The sequence below is a fragment of the Drosophila simulans genome, chromosome 2L (assembly GCF_016746395.2).
Source record: "Drosophila simulans strain w501 chromosome 2L, Prin_Dsim_3.1, whole genome shotgun sequence".
Classification (NCBI taxonomy): Eukaryota; Metazoa; Arthropoda; class Insecta; order Diptera; family Drosophilidae; genus Drosophila; species Drosophila simulans.
This window is the reverse complement of record NC_052520.2, coordinates 16,093,697-16,112,043: the sequence shown is the minus strand read 5'-3', so window position 1 is coordinate 16,112,043 and position 18,347 is coordinate 16,093,697. Positions and strand designations below refer to the sequence as shown.

The 18,347-nt window shown below is 37.9% G+C and overlaps 2 protein-coding genes across 2 annotated transcripts; one reads left to right on the top strand and one right to left on the bottom strand.

Annotated features, from left to right (window-relative positions):
- Nucleotides 1–6,122: 6,122 nt before the first annotated feature.
- Nucleotides 6,123–7,237, bottom strand: LOC27208847 (juvenile hormone acid O-methyltransferase). Its single transcript, XM_016184400.2, has 2 exons — nt 6,534–7,237; nt 6,123–6,466 (listed from the first exon to the last, which is right to left on the bottom strand). Exons 1-2 carry the CDS (start codon nt 7,183–7,185, stop codon nt 6,225–6,227), a joined length of 894 nt encoding a protein of 297 aa, XP_016025170.1. The 5' UTR covers nt 7,186–7,237; the 3' UTR covers nt 6,123–6,224.
- An 8,954-nt stretch (nt 7,238–16,191) lies between these two features.
- On the top strand, nt 16,192–17,966 carry LOC6732516 (protein disulfide-isomerase A6 homolog). The gene is made up of 2 exons (XM_002079600.4): nt 16,192–16,373; nt 16,443–17,966. Exons 1-2 carry the CDS (start codon nt 16,361–16,363, stop codon nt 17,729–17,731), a joined length of 1,302 nt encoding a protein of 433 aa, XP_002079636.1. The 5' UTR covers nt 16,192–16,360; the 3' UTR covers nt 17,732–17,966.
- The last annotated feature ends 381 nt before the right edge of the window (nt 17,967–18,347 follow it).

Here is an 18,347-nt window from a genome sequence, read left to right as displayed (position 1 = left end):
ATTACAGATCACAAGAGCTGACAAGTACATGGTGTCCTTACCACTCATATAACCGATGAAAAACAGCAAAGAAAACTTTAAAAATAAATTATATAATAAAGTAAATTAGCATAAATAATAGGACTATTACAGTAAGAAAATAGAAAATAACTAATATGTCAATAAAAATATATAGTTGGTTTTAATAAATACAAAATTTGCCTAACCCAACATCCTTAGCTATCTAACAAGCTAACCACAAAACTCAAAGAACGCAAATGATGTCATCGCGAAATAGGTTGAAAACCTTCAATTACATAGACTCATCAGAGTCCTTATTCTTCTGTGACATCAATGCCAACTTAATTGACAAGTGGCGGTCAACAACTCAATGCCTTAAAACAAGCAACTCATTTGCGTGTCAACTAAAGACAAAGCGGCCCCAGTAATTGGATAATGGCAGAAAAGAGTCGGGTTTTTGAATAAATAAAAAAACACAAATGGCAATTGGCAAATGAAAGTGCTGGCAGGGATGTCAGCTAAACTGGTTAATTATAGTTTTACCCCCAAGCAGAATGATGCAGCAACAAAAAATGCTAACCGCAAATAACTTATGTCGTCATTGTGTCAACGGCTGTTATCCGAGGGTCGGAGTTTCTCCAAATATGAGGGTTTTCGGGTTCTGGTCCTCTGTTCACTTGACCGCAACAATTGAAATATGCCACTGAAAATTGAAAAACCAATTTTATTGAACCCCGGGCATCGAAAATAAATGCTGGAGAGCATTGGAAATGATTGAAATGAAATTGGAATTTTATTGGAACGGAATTGAAAAAGGTCTGCGACTTAAATTAAATAATCAAACCAAGGGAGTTACTTTATTAGTTATTTGAAAATATTTCAAGCATTATAGAGGCTTACAAAATTGTTCAAAGTAGCTTAAACAAACCGCCAGTTTTCATACAAATCCCCAATAGAAACATTTCCTATTTAAGCCATATTTTGAGTAGAGCAAATTCAGTTGCCGAAGCATCTAAAATATGCCTTCCTGGAATATCAATGGCTTTGGGCTCCAATTAAATAAACATAAAATGTCAGCGACTGGCCAAATAATTTTAATAACCAAAATTGGCTGCAATACCGTCTGTGGGTGTAGGGATTTTCCAAGAGAAGTGCTGCTTGCGGTCGTTTTAAACAAACCACAGGTGTTGCATACATTTGCCAGCTTTGCATTAATTATGACGTGTGTCTCGGGAGAAAGGCGTGGCAAATGGGGGGCGGCTAGTGTCCAGGGGGCGTGGCGGTGAAACTATTTGCCGCACTTGCGACCAAAAGCTGGTAGCTCGTACGTAAAATTGTAGCATACTTATGGGCTAAAGTAATTTTATTGCCATGCACAGGAAGCTGCATAGACGACGACGACGAAAAGGATTCCTGTAAGAGGTCCTGCGAAAGGAGAGAGAGAGAGAGCGAGTGAGAGACTGTACGGATCCCCGTAGAGCTCCTGGCACATCGTGTGACCCGTAAACTTTGCAGTTTCTTTGTTTGGACTTGGCCCAACGTGCCGGTCCCCAAGTTTGTTGCCGCTCTTATTATTTTAGTTGGGTAGTTCTCGCTAGTTTCTCCTGTTTGCCACAGCACAGACAAAAATTGCATTTATCCTAGATTTTGAAAATTAAAAACCTAAGACTAAAATACCAGAATTGCTAATTACAATGAAGATAATTCCTCATAATTCCTACAAACACTTTATCATGTCCATAATACTTTTATTACTTAAAAATTATAAGTATTAAAGGCACGACCTTAAAATGCATCATTATATCATATTGTTAGTTTTTTATATCCTTAATCTTTAACCAACAAAGAAGAAATCGAAAGAATTTTCTGTGTAGTGTTTTTTTTTAACTGCTATGGAGAGTGGATGATGTTGGGATCCTGCGTCATGGGTATGCGTCCGCACATAAAATGTTATTGCGAAAAACTATTAAATTTCTCTAGAGATGAAAATATGATCAGAAATTTAAATCGATTTATTAAAAGCCGTCGCAGTTGTTCGTTCAAGTGATTGGAGTTGGTAAGTAACTTGGCCAAAACGGATGCAAGACCTTCAATTGCGAAATGGAACATGTGTTGCCGAACAAAAGTTTTGCGGCCGAAAAGGTTTCCAATGTGAGACGATTTTTGATTGATGGGAGTGCAGTTTGAACAGTGGATAGAGAGCTGTTCAAAAACAATAATTTAAAATTTATTTATAATAAAATTTAACATTTTGAATTAACCAAGAAATATATATAGTATGGTAGTACAGACTAGTTCAAGTAAAATTATTTCTTAGCACAAATTCATAGTTCATTGCAAGTAATTACAAATCCACTGTGCAAAGTTGCCTTTTCCGAACCCATGGACATCCGCATTGGCAGTCATATTTCGGTCAAAACTGGGGAAAACCAAATTTACTATGTACGCTTAATGTCTAGACAAAGCTTCCCAATTACCTTATCCGATTACACGAAGATTTGCCCCACGAAGTGTTGGACGTGGACAACTAGAACTCCCCAGAAACCCGATCCCAAAACCCAGGACGAAAAGCATTGCCTTTTGGAAGCCCTTGACCCGGCATGCCAGGAACTCTTCGGGAGAAATCTTCATATTACTGTTGTCCCTTTTTTGGGACATCGCCCAACCCCTTTGCTGCGGAGCGGAAAATGTTGAAATAATTTGGGCAAAAGAAATATTCTCACACCTTTCGCAGAGTAAAAAGCACTTAAGTGCCTTGGCCAGGACTCGGGTTTTAATTGAAGTGCAGTCCAGAGTCCTTGTGTGTGTGTGTCGTTTTTCAAGCAGGTGTAAAGTTAAATCATAAAATGAAATTAAAATAAACCAAAGCCGAAGCTGAAGCCAAACGTAATGAAGTACGGAAACACTCCACAAAAAGGAAAGAAAAGGATTAAGCATGGGCTAACTCGACATCCCAAAGGGTTTCCAGTTGGCTCCCCTGGTGCCCATAATTAGCTAACAAAATTTTTTGAGAATTTTTTCCACAATTTGCGTACGTACATTTTTTTACGTAACGCAACATTTTGTTATTGAAAAATTCATGAGCCTTTGCCCAGTAAATTGACACAAGGACGCAGTGGCGGTGGCACATGAATTCGTATCCCTTTTTCAAGTTTAAGAATTTCTACAGTGCAGAGAAAAAATATGTTTGATTTATATATACTGGCATATTTTTTTAATATTTTTTAAAAATTATCATTGCAATTAAAGTTGTTATATTTTAAAAAGGCATTCCGTATCTAACTTATCTGATATTTTAGTCAGAATCAACAAAGTTTTTATGAACTTAACCCTTTGCAAGGCATACGGCTCTGTCCTTGGCCTGCGCAAACGTTTTTGTCATATTACAATATAATTTATTAAAATTCTTATTTGCAACGCAAAGGACCTCCGCAGGATGAGAGAAGGAGACGGCTAGAAAGAGATAGCCGAAGAGAACTCTGTTATAAAAACAAAAGAGACTCGTTAGTGCTGAATTTTTAATAAAAAGCCGCACATGATACCGAATGTAAATTACCATATTCCTCTTATAATTTGCTATAATGAGACTCATCCTTCAGTCCTCTTGTTGTTTTATGTGTGTGTAATTGCCTTTTGGTGGCCATTAAATAGATAAATCCCGACCAACCTCGCTTTTTTTTTAGCTGTCCTTTTCACATTTGCATATGGAAAACGCAATCAAAACGCCCGAGAGTCAACAAAACCGCTAAGTAAACTCAAACAGAATGGTCAGTGGTAAAGTGGGACGCAGACCCACCTGAAAATCCGAACATATTATTCGATGGCTACGCATTTCAGTGAGCTACAGCCAAATGCACACGCCCCCTTAGAAGCATACATATATATATGTGTACATATATATATATATGCATATATATGTATGTACTCGTATGTTCACGACTTCCGCCGACATTCAGTTCCGGTATTCGATGTTTGTTTTTGCGGTTACGCCCCCGGAATCGACCCGCGAAATCGGGTGGGTCAGCGACTATGAACGCTGGGTTGGGAACTCCTGGTAAGATGTGAAAATTCATGAGTTATTCACAAGAGTTACAAAAACAAATGTTCAAGCTAGCAAAATATACTACTGATTTGTTAATGTTTCCTTTATTGATATGTTGTAAAAGGCACTAACAAAAGAAACTCTTTGTTTAAATAACTATAGTAATCTATATATTTATATCTATTATTATTTAACTATTATTTTTATACTATTATTATAACTATTTTTCAAGACCCTGAAAGTCAGAAAAATCATTATTGATTGAGCATAGTTATTTGTAGCTTTGAAAACTTCTCAAAGAAAATATCTATTTACCGGTAATTTTGTGAATAATTTACAATGTGCCAAAAGAAATTAAATATGTGCCAAAACGAAAGTCTAAACAAGTCCAGATGCATACAAGTGAATTGACCCATAAAATGTCAAGGTAAATAAAAAAACGAAGTTATTTGCAACAGCAAACTCCCTTTTTTTAACAACTAAGTGCCAAGTGAAAAACAAATAGCCGCTGAATGGACACATCAAAAATTGGTCAAAGCACAAAAAAAGCCGAAAAGAATCTGGTACATAAACGCCTTAAGCTTGTAAAAGTAAAAAGTATTTAAATATGACAGCATAAATTTTAAATATAATGTAAATACAAATATATTGATTAAACATAAAATAATTCGATTCAAAATTCCTTCCACCCTTCGAAACTAATTTGGAATTAGGAATTTTTTCAATTGTTCCTTCCAAGCCGGAGCACAACAATTTCCCCCCTCCGGAATCTTTTAAGTTCGAAGAAAATTAGCCAAACAAATGATGCAGAGAAGAAAAACCAAAATGCCAGGAACAGGCAATTAAAGAGCAACCAATGCCCCAATCCAAAATCCTCAAATCCCCCGACCTTCGGGGCAGGCAGCCAAGCAAACGGAAAATTCATTACAAACAAATTAACAAATAAATCAAATTTCAATACGAAAATTTGTTTGCGAAAACAATTTTGAGACGGGTTGGTAAGTTCTGGGGCTAAGAGTCTGGGCCGGGGTCATAGCTAGTAGCTACACATACAAATCGCATGCCACGCCCCAACGCGGAAACTCGGCAAGGGGGCGGGCAGGGGGGAAATGTAGAATCCGTTTGACTGACAGGCGGCAAATCGTCTGGAGCTCGGCCGGCGCACTTGAGAAATCATTTATCTAAATTAATTCCTGTCGTTTACATTTGCCAGAAACAAAATGCGGAGTGGGTTGTTTTCAGGATGAGCTGGGATTTTCTTGGGGGTAAGTCGATTTTAAATGCTAAAGAAAGCAAAAATCAAAGATTAAGACAAACATTTACTATTTGCCCGTTCTGGGAGGGATGAATGAACTGTCAATTGCCCGGAAGCTAGACAAACTCACGCCTCAAAAACGTAAACGACATGAATGCGCATTTCTGTCGACATCGCGCGTTAATAACTCATTTCGAAATTCCACAACGAACTCCAACATACGTAGACCACAACTGACAAAAAAAGCCGGAATAACAATTAAAATTGTTCTTAGACTCGAATGGCAACATTTTCAACCCTTTCAACAAATCCCCAACTCAGTTTACCACCGTATTTAAAACGCAACGGGCGGTTTTTCGTCTGAGGAAAAGTTTTGATACATCAAAATCGCGAGGGAAACGCGCGGTTTTTGACGTTAAGCTTTGGGAAAGATGAAAAGTTCCATGGAGAGTGAGAGTTAAACCCAAACAACTATATACATAAATATATATAAGGAACTAAAATGAGAGGGAGAGTGATAGAGACTTATACTTGCTGCTGGAATAATTGGTTCTGTCAAAAGCAGCAATTATAATGCCCAAGCCTCTCTATAAATGATATATCAAATAGAATATTTGATTGCACACTTCATTTGCTGTCGTCAACAATAATCTTGTATAACTGGGTTAGATAAAACAAATTGAATTGCAACGATATTTTACAAATAATAATTTTATTATTTTTATGTAAAGTTAAGTTAAACTAAATTTGTATATTTTATTATCTCTTATTCAACTAATTCAATCAGATGTATCCTTAAAGACCACTTTTATATTGCTAGACCAATTCTAGGAATTTTGTATATTTAAAGTATTTAAATTAAGTACAATATTTGGCATTAATAGACTCTGTTAACAAATGTAATTACTGTAATTGTGTAAAATAAAATTAATTTATTCCCTTAACCAAGTTTTGATGTGGAGGCTCCAGGAAAACATTATTCACAAATTCAGGAGTCTTGCGGGCATAGGCCACCACCAGTTTATAGGGAGATAGGAACTTTTGATCCTCATTGTTTTCGCCTTGCTGCAAATTCATGGATATAACAATGTCTATAAAGTCATCCAGGAACTGTTCATGCAAATCTGCAGGCATTCGCTCAAGAAAAGGACAAATGGCCTTTACATTATCTGAAAGGTAAAAATGTAGAATTAGTTAATATTAGTTACCTTTGATGTGAAATGTGCTTTAATTTACCTTTCAGAGTCCTGACACCTTCATAAACAAACACTTCATTTCGTATTTCCACATTGTGTTGCACGAAACCCACATCGTTCAACAACTGACTGAATTCCTCGCCAGGATTTGAACTGTAGTGCAATGGGGATATGAACCTCTCCACATCCTGCATATAAGTCGACCACTTTTCGTTTGTCCTAAGAATCTTATAGACTTCGTAAACCGGATTGGAGGCCAAAAAGGCCAGAAGACAGTCACCACCTTCGGGCTTCAGAAGATTGTATATATTTCCGAGGGCTCCTTTCAGATTTTGCACCCAATGGAGGCAGTAGAAAGAGGTGACATGGTCAAATCGGCCGCTCAGCTCCTCGGGCAGCCGCTCGCATCCTATGTCCAGAACCTGGAATCTGGTACGCTCCTCCCGCTGGTAATGCTTGCTGGCATAGTGCACCATCTGGCTGGAGATGTCGGTGCCCACCAGTTGTCCACGAATCGGCAGCAGTGGCTTTACGAAGTCCATGAGCACGTTACCGGATCCTGAACCCACATCCAGGAGGGCGTCCTCTCCATCGGATCGCCACTGCATGGTCGAGGCAAACTCGTCCAGAATCAACTTGGCATCGTGCCGTTGCACCTGGTTGGCGTGCTGATATAGAGAGGCCTGATTCATCTCGACAACTGATCGACGATTGGGGCCGATCTCAGCTTTATATACTCATCGCTCGTGATGTCATCAGTTCACAGATTCTAATTTTTTTGCTCTCGCCAGAAATTCCACTCTCCAGCTTATGACGTCGAGCTAATTACGTACGAGTATTATTTATTTTTAAAGCTCTGTAATTTTATTGGTTCCGTTTAGGGGAAAACCGACAAGAAGAGAGCGCGCCTATGACAGCTAAAAAATACACTAGCCAACAAAATTCGAAGACTACACTCATAACGTACAAATCATTTAAATCGGATATTGATAGTTTTTACACTAAAAGGGAGGTTTCCTTATTTATTATTTCTTGTCAATAAATTTACAAAAATAAATAGGTAAAACTAAAAAGTAGACATATCACAAATATTCCTTATAAAAAGAAATATTTCCAATGTATCTGCTATTAAAAAAAGGTAGTTTTACATATTTTAATAATTTATTAAAATATAACAACTTGAAAATCGAATAATTTCGTTCATAACAAACCTCGTGCTCATTTTTATCTTCAGAAATCGGGCATGGAAAGCTCAAGTTCTAGGTCAATAGAGCTTTGCTAATGCTTCCTTCATAGAATTATTATGACTTTTGAAGTACGTAACCAGGCATTGAAATGCAAATCACTTACGAACTTGAGCAAAACCCCTGGAAGTAAATTCCACACGAAATTAACATAATTTTCATGAGCAGTGTACCAGCCTCCAATTGGACAATGGAGATAGGCCAAAGCAAATGAATGAGAATGCCCGAAAAACGATCCTAATTTTCGATGAACCCGAATGTGCAGAAGTGAAAAAAAGTGTTGGAGGTGCATTCAACTCGAGAAAGTATTAAAACGAGTGAAGTCAGTTCGATGACCTACCCTAAGATTGGTTCGAAAACGGTGCAAGACCATCTAATCTATTTATGGATAAATATATACCAATAATTTGATGTTCGAACTAGAAATAGAAAGGGAATATTATTTTGGACCCACTCTTCGATGCTGCGGGAAATATAAATTCATTAAAAACATTCCATTTAGCTGCAAATTACATTTGTGTAATTGCTGGCAGAAATTGCTGCCAGAAAGCGAAGCTCATGTTATTTCAAATATTTCACATATGAGCAGGACGACCGTTTGATGTCCCTGGGAGATATGAACCACTCACGTTCGCATCCTGCATTCTCCAACACTAGGCACATCACATCCATATAAATTTATTTGCCAAAGTGACATCAAAAGCCCCCGCTCGGATTCTGATTCTGGCTTAATGTGTGTGGGCGTTACGGCTGGTTAATTGCATTTGTCGCAGACTCTTTTTGGTAAAACAGCCAAAAGGCAGCAAAAGGGTTATTCGGCTCGAAATTACCGAGAGCTGTCGATTGGCTCGAGCTGTCACAGAGCCACGGAAATCAATTAAATCGGACGAACCAAACACAGAGGGCCTCAGCATTTCGATTCATTTGGGAGTTTGAGTGTTTTGCGTTTCTTGGCTTTGAGTATTTTAATGAAGTTATAGCACATAAATGAATTATTCTGCAAGATGAGCCAGCGCAGAGAAATTTCGATAAGCTGGGATATACAGATTTGTATATAGATTTGATAAATCGCAGCATTTAAAAAATAATTATTCTTCTCTTAAACAGAAATATACACTTAATAGATGCACGTATAATTTATCTATTGTGTGTAAATCTAGTTTAGCTCAAGTTACTGGACAGATTTACAAGTAACTTTATCATTTTTAATTTATACCCATGCGATGACTTTACATTTTTCAATGGAAAATGGTGCTTCATTTTCTTACATATATTTCTGTTATCAGCATTGTCTTTATCAGTAAAAGGATAAGGGGTCTCATCAGAAAACTGCAAGAGTTTTTGCCACTCGACTCAAAAATTTGGAGTGCGGGTGCCACTCACCACTAACTCGGGTGCCGATCACACTCGCCACTCATAACGTATATCCACTCATTAACGTATTCCTGTAATACATAAATTATAATTATATACTACAAAACTAGAATAATTCAGTCACCACATACCTCGTCACTTAACCAAACCATTCCTTCAAAAAATTCAAAAAATAAATCAAAAATCGCATAGTTCTATGTGACTTTCATTAATTTACGAAGATTATAAGCTCAACCATAACCCAATGTAAATAATCTACATATGTACAGCCCTTGACCCCGACTCCAAATATCTGCCCACTTCTTCCCTGGAAATTATTCGCACTTGAAAACTATTTAAATGTTATCTAACTGAACAGAAGACTATATAGCAGACCGTTCTGGTTATTTGTGCATGTGGTATGGGGGTTGGCAGTAGAAACAACAAAAACTCTTGCATATGTTAAAATATCAAAATAGCAAACAAAGCAAGGAAATCGTAAATGTTGAGAGCAAAGGGTTGAGGGTGAAATGAGTTTTTAATGTCCCAAAGGGGAATTCTTCTTGAGCTCGAGACAACCACATATACACAGAGAAAATATCTATCTGCATATACTAAATATCAATTAAATCGAATTTTGGCTTAATTATTCCATTCCATTGAACAACCTTTGTCAGATTTGCCATTATTTAAGATAGTTGCTCAGAAATCCATCAGGTGTAAAGCGACTTCTTTTGGCAAGATGACTTTATCCACATATATTTTGTGCAGACAATCTAAGATCAAAAAATTTAAAACTCTTTTACAAAAAAGTTCTTTTTTAACTTGTTAAACCTAAACTTACATGCATAACATATTTCGAAGTGAATAATAAGTTTTAATTTAAATTTAATAAAAATATATCCAATAACGCAAGATAACCAAATATATAAAATTTTATACCATGCAGTTAAATGTATGTATATAACATAACATCACATAAAAATAGTCATATTTAATCTGCTAAAATTTAGATATTTTTAATAACTTTAAAATGTACGCTAATTGTTGTAGTGTAAAAGCCAGGCTAGTAGATTGGGCAATGCGGATTTAAAATACAAAGTAAACGGCGATTTGTTGTTATTGATTAGAGCGGACAGAGCCAGACAAACATATGAGCTTATCCTTGGCTTCGCTCCGTCTTCTCAATTTCCCCACGAAAATTCAAGGGGCGATTTTCCTGTCTCCCAAGACGACGATGCCCGCAAACTTGATGAGTATTTAAAAGTTTTCCATTGTGTGTTTGATGAATATTTAATTAAGCATAAAAGGAGCGGAGCAAGAAGGGCAAAAACTTCGGCAAAGGGTTGCTACTGTTTCACTGTGTTTTTCTTTTGTTTTTTCATTTCCTTTTCGCCCAAAAAACCTGCTTTCCCATTTTCCAGAGCATTTTGTGTGGCGAGCTTAGAGAGTGCAAAAGAATAAAATAAAATCAATTAACGCTTACCAGTTCCGTTTTTGCTCTTATATTATTATTATCTATCAATACCCTTTCTCAATCAGAATTCTACAGATATTGGGAAATTTCATTGGGAAATTTATCTGAGTAAAAACCTAAGTGCTTACAATTTATATAATTTCTAGGTAATTATTTATTTTTTTATAAATATTTTATGGAATTTTGGAATGGAATTTTGAGAAAAGAGGGCAAAACACAGTGAATATGCTTAATCTATATAAATAGTAATACAAATATAATAAATGTAAGCAAATACAATTTAATGTGTTTTTTTATTAATGGTGAGAGTACCCAGATTTCAGCAGCTTGTTGACCTTCGAGTGTTTATATAATTTTTATTATATCAGTATTTTACAAGTTGTAAGCAAAAGGCCAGGCTCAAAAGAGCAGCGAAAATAATTAAATAGTAAAGAAGGCAGTGCGCCGAAAGAAAGTCCCCACCCTCCCCTTCCGAAAATCCAGCCCACTCAACCCTTTGTGCCACTTTCTCCCCTCACACACATTTTTTTTTTATCCTTTCTCCGATTCTCGGTGCCCAAAGAAGCCCACAAATAGCCAAAAGCTAGCGAGTGTTGATGGCAGCCGCAGCCAACGAAATCCTTTTACATTTTATATATGTATATGCATATTGCTTCTTATATTAATTTGTTTTTCTTTTTCGATTTTTTGTGGGCGTTGGGAAAATTAATTAAAAATTAAATGAATGAACGAACGCTGGGATAATGAGCCCCTAAGCTGATTTTGCGCTTAAAAGTATGCAATGGGAAAAAAATGTCGAGCTGCCCGAGCATGGCATTCAATAACAATTTCCACCCCACTGCCACGCCCACCTGGGCGGTACAGGTATTTCGCCAACCCACCAAAACAACAACAAAAGGAAGGAAAAACTTGCAATTTTTGTCGCATTTTTTTGCTGTTGTTTGTATTTTATTTTCGTTTAATATCGACAAAGAGCCAGCACAAAAGAAATCAGAGGGACGTGGCGCAGCAGCAAAAAATGAACAGTGAAATATTGTGAAATTTTCTTTAACGTAGCAAAATATTTTTATAAAATAATCAAGTCTTCCTTTTGGGCTGTTTTGTTTGCAGCAAATTATTTTTAGCTTTGTGGACGAGCGAGAACGTGCAAACCGTGGGGCATTTTTTTTTTTTTTTTCTTGTTTTGGGTGTAAATTAAAATCGCCCGCATTGCGCTTTTTTATAATGAGCAAATTGGGGGTGGGGCAAACTCAATACTGAAAGACAGAAATAAAATTAATTAATAATGGCGAAATATTTCAATGGCGAACACACAAAAAGCGAGCGAGGAACGATGATTAAAGGAAAAATATGATAGGGCAGGGGGGAATTTAAAAGGAATTCGGTAATTGATACTTTTATGAGAAGAACTGTGCCATCCCATAGAGGAAATGGCGAGAAAACTTTATTATTTTAACCCCAGGGTATATAATTTTTTATTTTAATTTATAAGTTTTTACACAGCATAAGTTTTGAATAAGCTTCGTCTTAGGCTATGACCTTATCCCACAGAGACTGAAAGTCAAAGTCATAGCACCCCTAAACCGCAAAACATTCCAGCTACAAACCCCTAACCAAATTCTCTCCCAACCCTTGAAGAAATATTAAGACAAGGACAAGAAGGGCGAGCACTATCAAAAGTCAATTACAATGCAATTATTGTGCGGCCCGTGCCAGTGGAAAACCAGAAAACATTTTCAAAAGCCATTGAAAACTTTAATTGAAAATATCAAATTATTTTCGAGTTAGCGTCAGCACAAAAAAAGTCAAAACGCCTCGTCTTGAGTTCGATGAGGTTTCAAGGAAGTCCTGCGATATAGCCGAAGATACACTTGTGTGCATATAAACCATTAATTACTTTTGGCCAGATTGTAGTGAGCGGCAGTGGAGGCAAGAGAAAGTTGCCGCATAGTCAAGAGTCGGGCCAAATTGTAATGAGTTGGCATTTTGTGAGATTCCCCCACTGAAATATCTCGTTGTAAAGTAGCTGAAATGACATTAAAAGGGCAAAACCAAGCAGAAAGGACATCCGCATCCTTATGGACACTAACCAGTTGGAAGGAAGAGCAAAAGAAAGGCCTACACACACACACACACACATATGTGGGACTTGGCCCGAGCTGGGGATAATGCTTCTCCTCAACCCTTCACCCATCGTTTCATAGTTTACAATCTTATTATCTTGGCCTGGCATCTCGAGGCCCACACTCTCACATACACACACATTTTCCTAAGGCAATTAAAAATCTTCACACTGTCGTCGATGTCCTTTTGCTCCTTTTCCTGCTTTCCCCTCGCGTTTTGTCTGTTTTGTTATCCCCTCGGCCCAACTTGATTTTGTTTATTAAACATATTTTGCATAAAATTCACTTTATTTGCAGTTTATTTCGTAAGAAAATTATAAGGTTTCCCCCTTTTTCCATGAGACACGCTTGATAGTTTTTCCCCCGGGAGGAATTGCGTTTTGGAGGAGGGATAGTGTTCCGTATTCTTTGATTATGTTGGATCACGTTCTGCAGAAAGTTATTTGCTGCTGAGAGTGCTTTGTTTGCCTGGGATTTTAGTTGTTGAAGATGCATTGCTGAGACCAAATGAGATACGGGGATGAGTTTTAAGGATTCTGGAAATGCGTAGGGGTGATTAAGAAAACAACGATCAGGGCCAACTAAAAACTAGAAAAGGAAGCTAGCTAAATAAATAAGAATTATATATTGGCATGAAACTGGTGTATACCGAATAAGAACACTATATGATCAAACAACAAAGCCTTTTTTCCGATTATTCCTATGCATGCTATATGAAAGAGTATACCTATTCGGCAATCATACTATACCGTGCCAGCATAAAGAAGACTTTTGGCAGCGTTTTATGCGGATAGATTTGTAACTAAGTACAACCAATTAATTACAACTAATAACTAATTATATATAAAGTTTTGGTAGACAAACAAAAGTCACATTCCTGTTTCAAAAAATGTATGCCATATTCAAATTCTGCTCTTTTTTCAACCAAATTTACCCTAATATATTTACTTCTAATTCCACGACCCCCGTTCATCTCATAATCCATTTTTGCCACCCCCCGCATCAGGATTTCACGCATTTCTTATCTAACATATTCACATGGGCATTTTCCAGCAGCACCCCGAATGCATTCACACATGAAAATCCCATAAAAATTGACAATAATAAGCCACATATCATCATTTCACTCTCCACACATATGCACAGACGTATGTACGTTCCACTCGATAAGAAGTCAGCAAGGCCTGGAAATCAACCAGAAATCGAAGGCTACCCTTCCGAAACCAAAAACCGAAAGCCGAATGAAGAAGAAAATCCCATAAAAAACAGTTCAATGATATAGAAAAATAGATAAAGCTAAATTTGCAAAAATAACAACAAAGGCACTCGGAGAGGAGAGCGACTGGGGAAATGGCAAATGGAAAACGCGTGGCAGCGAATCAACTTTAAAATAATCCGCACAAGGCACTTGAGAATCCAAAAAAAAAAAAGGAAGTCGAAGGGCACTGGGATCCTCGTGGTGTTGTCAAGTGAATAATGGGACAAATCCGCAGTGTAAATATGACACGTTGCAAAATGGCATTCGATGATAAAATAAAAAGGAATCTCAGGGTTCAGAACCACACTCGCAAAAAAAGGACGGGAAATTTAGACTTACATATAACAAAAAGAGTTTAAGTAAAATAATTTCCTTAATTTTAAATGCGGCTCAAAAATCAAGCTAGATCAACACCATTAAGAGAAAAATTAAATTAGTTCACTTACATTTATATTTCATTGTTATTTAATTTGAATATACATTTTAAAAATATATACACTTCCTTTAATATTTTTATATATATTTTTTAATATTTATAATTTAATTAATATATATTACATTTTATAAAAGTAGCAAAAAGAAACTTTTTTTGCAAGTGAGCATACTCATAAACGCCCCACATCTGCAAGATTGAAGTCACTGACAGACGCACATCCTTCGGGAAAGGTGTTTTGACAGGGCGTCAGGCAAGTCAGAAGTGCAGACACAACAACGTGGACAAAAAATAACCAAACAGGAGCAATGGCAACAAGGGGTTAATATTTGTGCCGCACCCTCACCGTAGCGTATCAATAAAAAGATCGCTCCGCTGGGCATTCAAATTGTTTGTTTGATAAGCCAGTGTGGAGAAGTACGAGCACTGAAACTAATTTTAACTTACTGATACACGTAGAAATATTAAAATTTAGCTGGATTCATCTTCAAATATAATATTAAACTTATTGCATAGATAATAGAGTAATGTGCTGGTTTTTTTTATGTGTCTAATATTCTTGTGATATTGGATATTATTTTTTTCAGTGCTCTAAGTTTATGGGGGGCCAGACTCTTTTTTTTACCGAAGTTAATACAAATATTACGCCTTTTTATGCTGAAAGCAAAAAGTGCAGGCCAAATGTGGCATAAACATTACTTTTGGAAAAAGGGTTGGCCACACCCACCGCTTTTGTAGCCGCCCGAGAAGTTATGACTTTGTGTCATTGAATCTTTATGTGTGCATTCGATATGCATTAAAATTCAATAATCATAAAAATAACACGCAAAATAAAGGGAAAATCCAGTCCCCCCGACTGAACAGCTCCCCCAATTAACCCTTGAATGACAGAAAAGGAAATTGTCTGACTCTGTGTCTTTCTGTGCCAATATGAACGTCACATAAATCTTGGCAACACTACTACTAAGTCGCTATTAAGTAAAATTGACCACATATTTTATCTCATATGCGCACGCAACGAACGTAGACGAAAATGGCGAGGGTCAGGGGTCATTCGAATGGTGGGTGTTGGGCAAAGGGCGAAGAAGCTGGAGAGCCAGAACAATGTTCGAGTAAATTAAGCCAAAGCTTTCAGAAAACACAAATTAAATAACTTTCGGAAAGAAAACAATTAAAATGGGGAATTAACAAAGTAAATACAATTAAGAAGGTGACATGAAAGGGAAGCGCATGAGAACATTGTATATCTTATTTAAATCTTTTCAACAATAAGTTGTTTAATATAACTTTTATTTTTCAGTATTTTTAATAACGCTGCTTCCTAAAAATGATATAGTAAACTTTTATAGTATAGGAAACAAAAAGATAACTTTATCTACTTTAAAGACAAAAATAGTAGTACATTGGTGTTCTACTGGGTCATTCTGTGTCAAAAGTATCATCACTGTAATTTGAAATATTTAAGTTTTTTGCATTGGTTTTTATTAAAGTGTTAAGAAACCAACTTTGAAATAGCCGCCAATTAAAACAGTGTTGTCAATAAACTAATTTTTTAACTTATCTGGCAGCTCTGAATGATTTTTAGAACCAGTCTAAAATACCGAAATATATCGATAGTGGCAATAAAATTCTCGGACCATTTTACTTTCGTTATTTGTATTTACATATAATTAGAATTATAAATATAAAGAATCATGCCTTTTTATTTGTAAAAATATATAAGATTTGACTTATTTCGCATTATCAGCAGTATCCGTATTTGCCGGCTTCTACATCGATAGTCACATCGATAGTATCGAACTATCGCGAGTACGCCGCACTCGCAGTGACGTGTACTCTTTTTTTTAGCAAAATATAAGGCGCATCTCTACACATAGTTTAGTTTAAAAGAGCCTATCGACAAGACGCGTTGATTAAGAATTTGTTGAGATAAACTCGGGACAGATAGACACGTAAGCGGTTTCGCAAACTCAACAAAGATGAGGCAACTGGGTAAGTTTCCGGCCCATGCAAGAAATAGACAATTTATGTTAATAATACATTTTCGATACGCCCCCGCAGCGAGCATTTTGTTGCTGGCATTTGTCGTGGGCAGCGTTAGTGCCTTCTATTCGCCCAGCGATGGCGTCGTGGAGTTGACGCCCTCGAATTTCGACCGGGAGGTGCTTAAAGACGACGCCATCTGGGTCGTGGAGTTCTATGCTCCATGGTGCGGCCATTGCCAGAGCCTGGTGCCCGAGTACAAGAAGCTGGCCAAGGCATTGAAGGGAGTCGTGAAAGTGGGCTCCGTGAATGCCGATGCGGACAGCACGCTGAGTGGCCAGTTCGGTGTACGTGGCTTTCCCACCATCAAGATCTTTGGCGCCAACAAGAAGTCGCCCACGGACTACAATGGTCAGCGAACCGCTAAGGCCATCGCTGAAGCCGCTCTGGCGGAGGTCAAGAAGAAGGTGCAGGGTGTCCTGGGCGGCGGCGGTGGATCGTCTTCTGGCGGTTCCGGCAGCTCTTCCGGCGATGATGTCATCGAACTCACCGAGGACAACTTCGACAAACTGGTCCTGAACTCCGACGACATATGGCTGGTGGAATTCTTCGCCCCCTGGTGTGGTCACTGCAAGAACCTGGCACCCGAATGGGCCAAGGCCGCCAAGGAGTTGAAGGGCAAGGTCAAGTTGGGCGCCCTGGATGCCACCGCGCATCAGAGCAAGGCCGCCGAATACAATGTGCGTGGGTACCCTACCATTAAGTTCTTCCCTGCTGGTTCCAAGCGAGCCAGTGATGCCCAGGAGTATGATGGCGGACGCACTGCCTCGGATATTGTCTCGTGGGCCAGTGACAAGCATGTGGCCAATGTGCCAGCACCCGAACTCATCGAGATTTACAATGAATCCACTTTTGAAACTGCCTGCGAAGGAAAGCCATTGTGCGTCGTTTCCGTTCTGCCGCACATTCTCGACTGCGATGCCAAGTGCCGCAACAAATTCCTCGACACATTGCGCACCCTGGGCGAGAAGTTCAAGCAGAAGCAATGGGGCTGGGCCTGGGCAGAAGGTGGCCAGCAGTTGGCCCTGGAAGAGTCGCTCGAAGTGGGAGGATTCGGCTATCCGGCCATGGCTGTGGTCAACTTCAAGAAGATGAAATTCTCCGTGCTCAAGGGCTCCTTCTCCAAGGACGGCATTAACGAGTTCCTGCGCGACATCTCCTACGGACGTGGCCACACGGCGCCTGTTCGCGGAGCCAAGAAACCTGCGATTGTGTCCGTGGATCCTTGGGACGGCAAAGATGGCCAACTGCCCACCGAGGAGGACATCGATCTGAGCGACATCGATCTGGATAAGGACGAGCTGTAAGGCTGTGAGGATCGGAGATCAAGACTGTGCGGCCCAAGCTCAAATTTCCACTTATTAAACTAACAAACACTTGCATTCTGAATGATATTCATTAGTCAGCCAGCGTATCTAAATATAAATAACTCTTAATTATCTATTAGTGTTTTCTACCATCCTCACATAGATCTAAACGAATCCAAACCAACGATCATATAAACTATGTACCACAAAATGAATAAACTGTGCAACAAATCGTATAAATTCTGGGCAAGTGTTAATCGGGTGCGGAAAAGCGCGGGAAGTTGGTAATGAATTACACAATGTTTCGTGCTTAGCGAGTTTAAAAAAATGAATAAGTTTAACTTTATACAAAGAAAAGAATTATTAATATCTGTAAACTTCAGTTCAAATTATCTTCCTCATCAAAATGTATTTGGCTTAAGTATAGTTCATTCTTCAGTTATTTTTTTTTTTTAATGAATCATCAAATATGTTTGATTTCTTCAAAAACTCTATAGCACCATTACATCCAAGAATCAACAAGTGATATACACATTTGTTTTTTAAAAATGTATTCCAACGTAGCGCTGTATAAATATAAAGTTTTTATAAATCAATGAACTTAATATAGAATACA

What these genes read in the sequence shown, in the direction of transcription:
- LOC27208847 (XM_016184400.2), bottom strand. Translation starts at nt 7,185, where the DNA reads ATGAATCAGGCCTCTCTATATCAGCACGCCAACCAGGTGCAACGGCAC. An exon ending in AGGTGTCAGGACTCTGAAAG is followed by an intron (nt 6,467 to 6,533) that starts GTAAATTAAAGC and finishes TTTACCTTTCAG; the next exon opens with ATAATGTAAAGGCCATTTGT.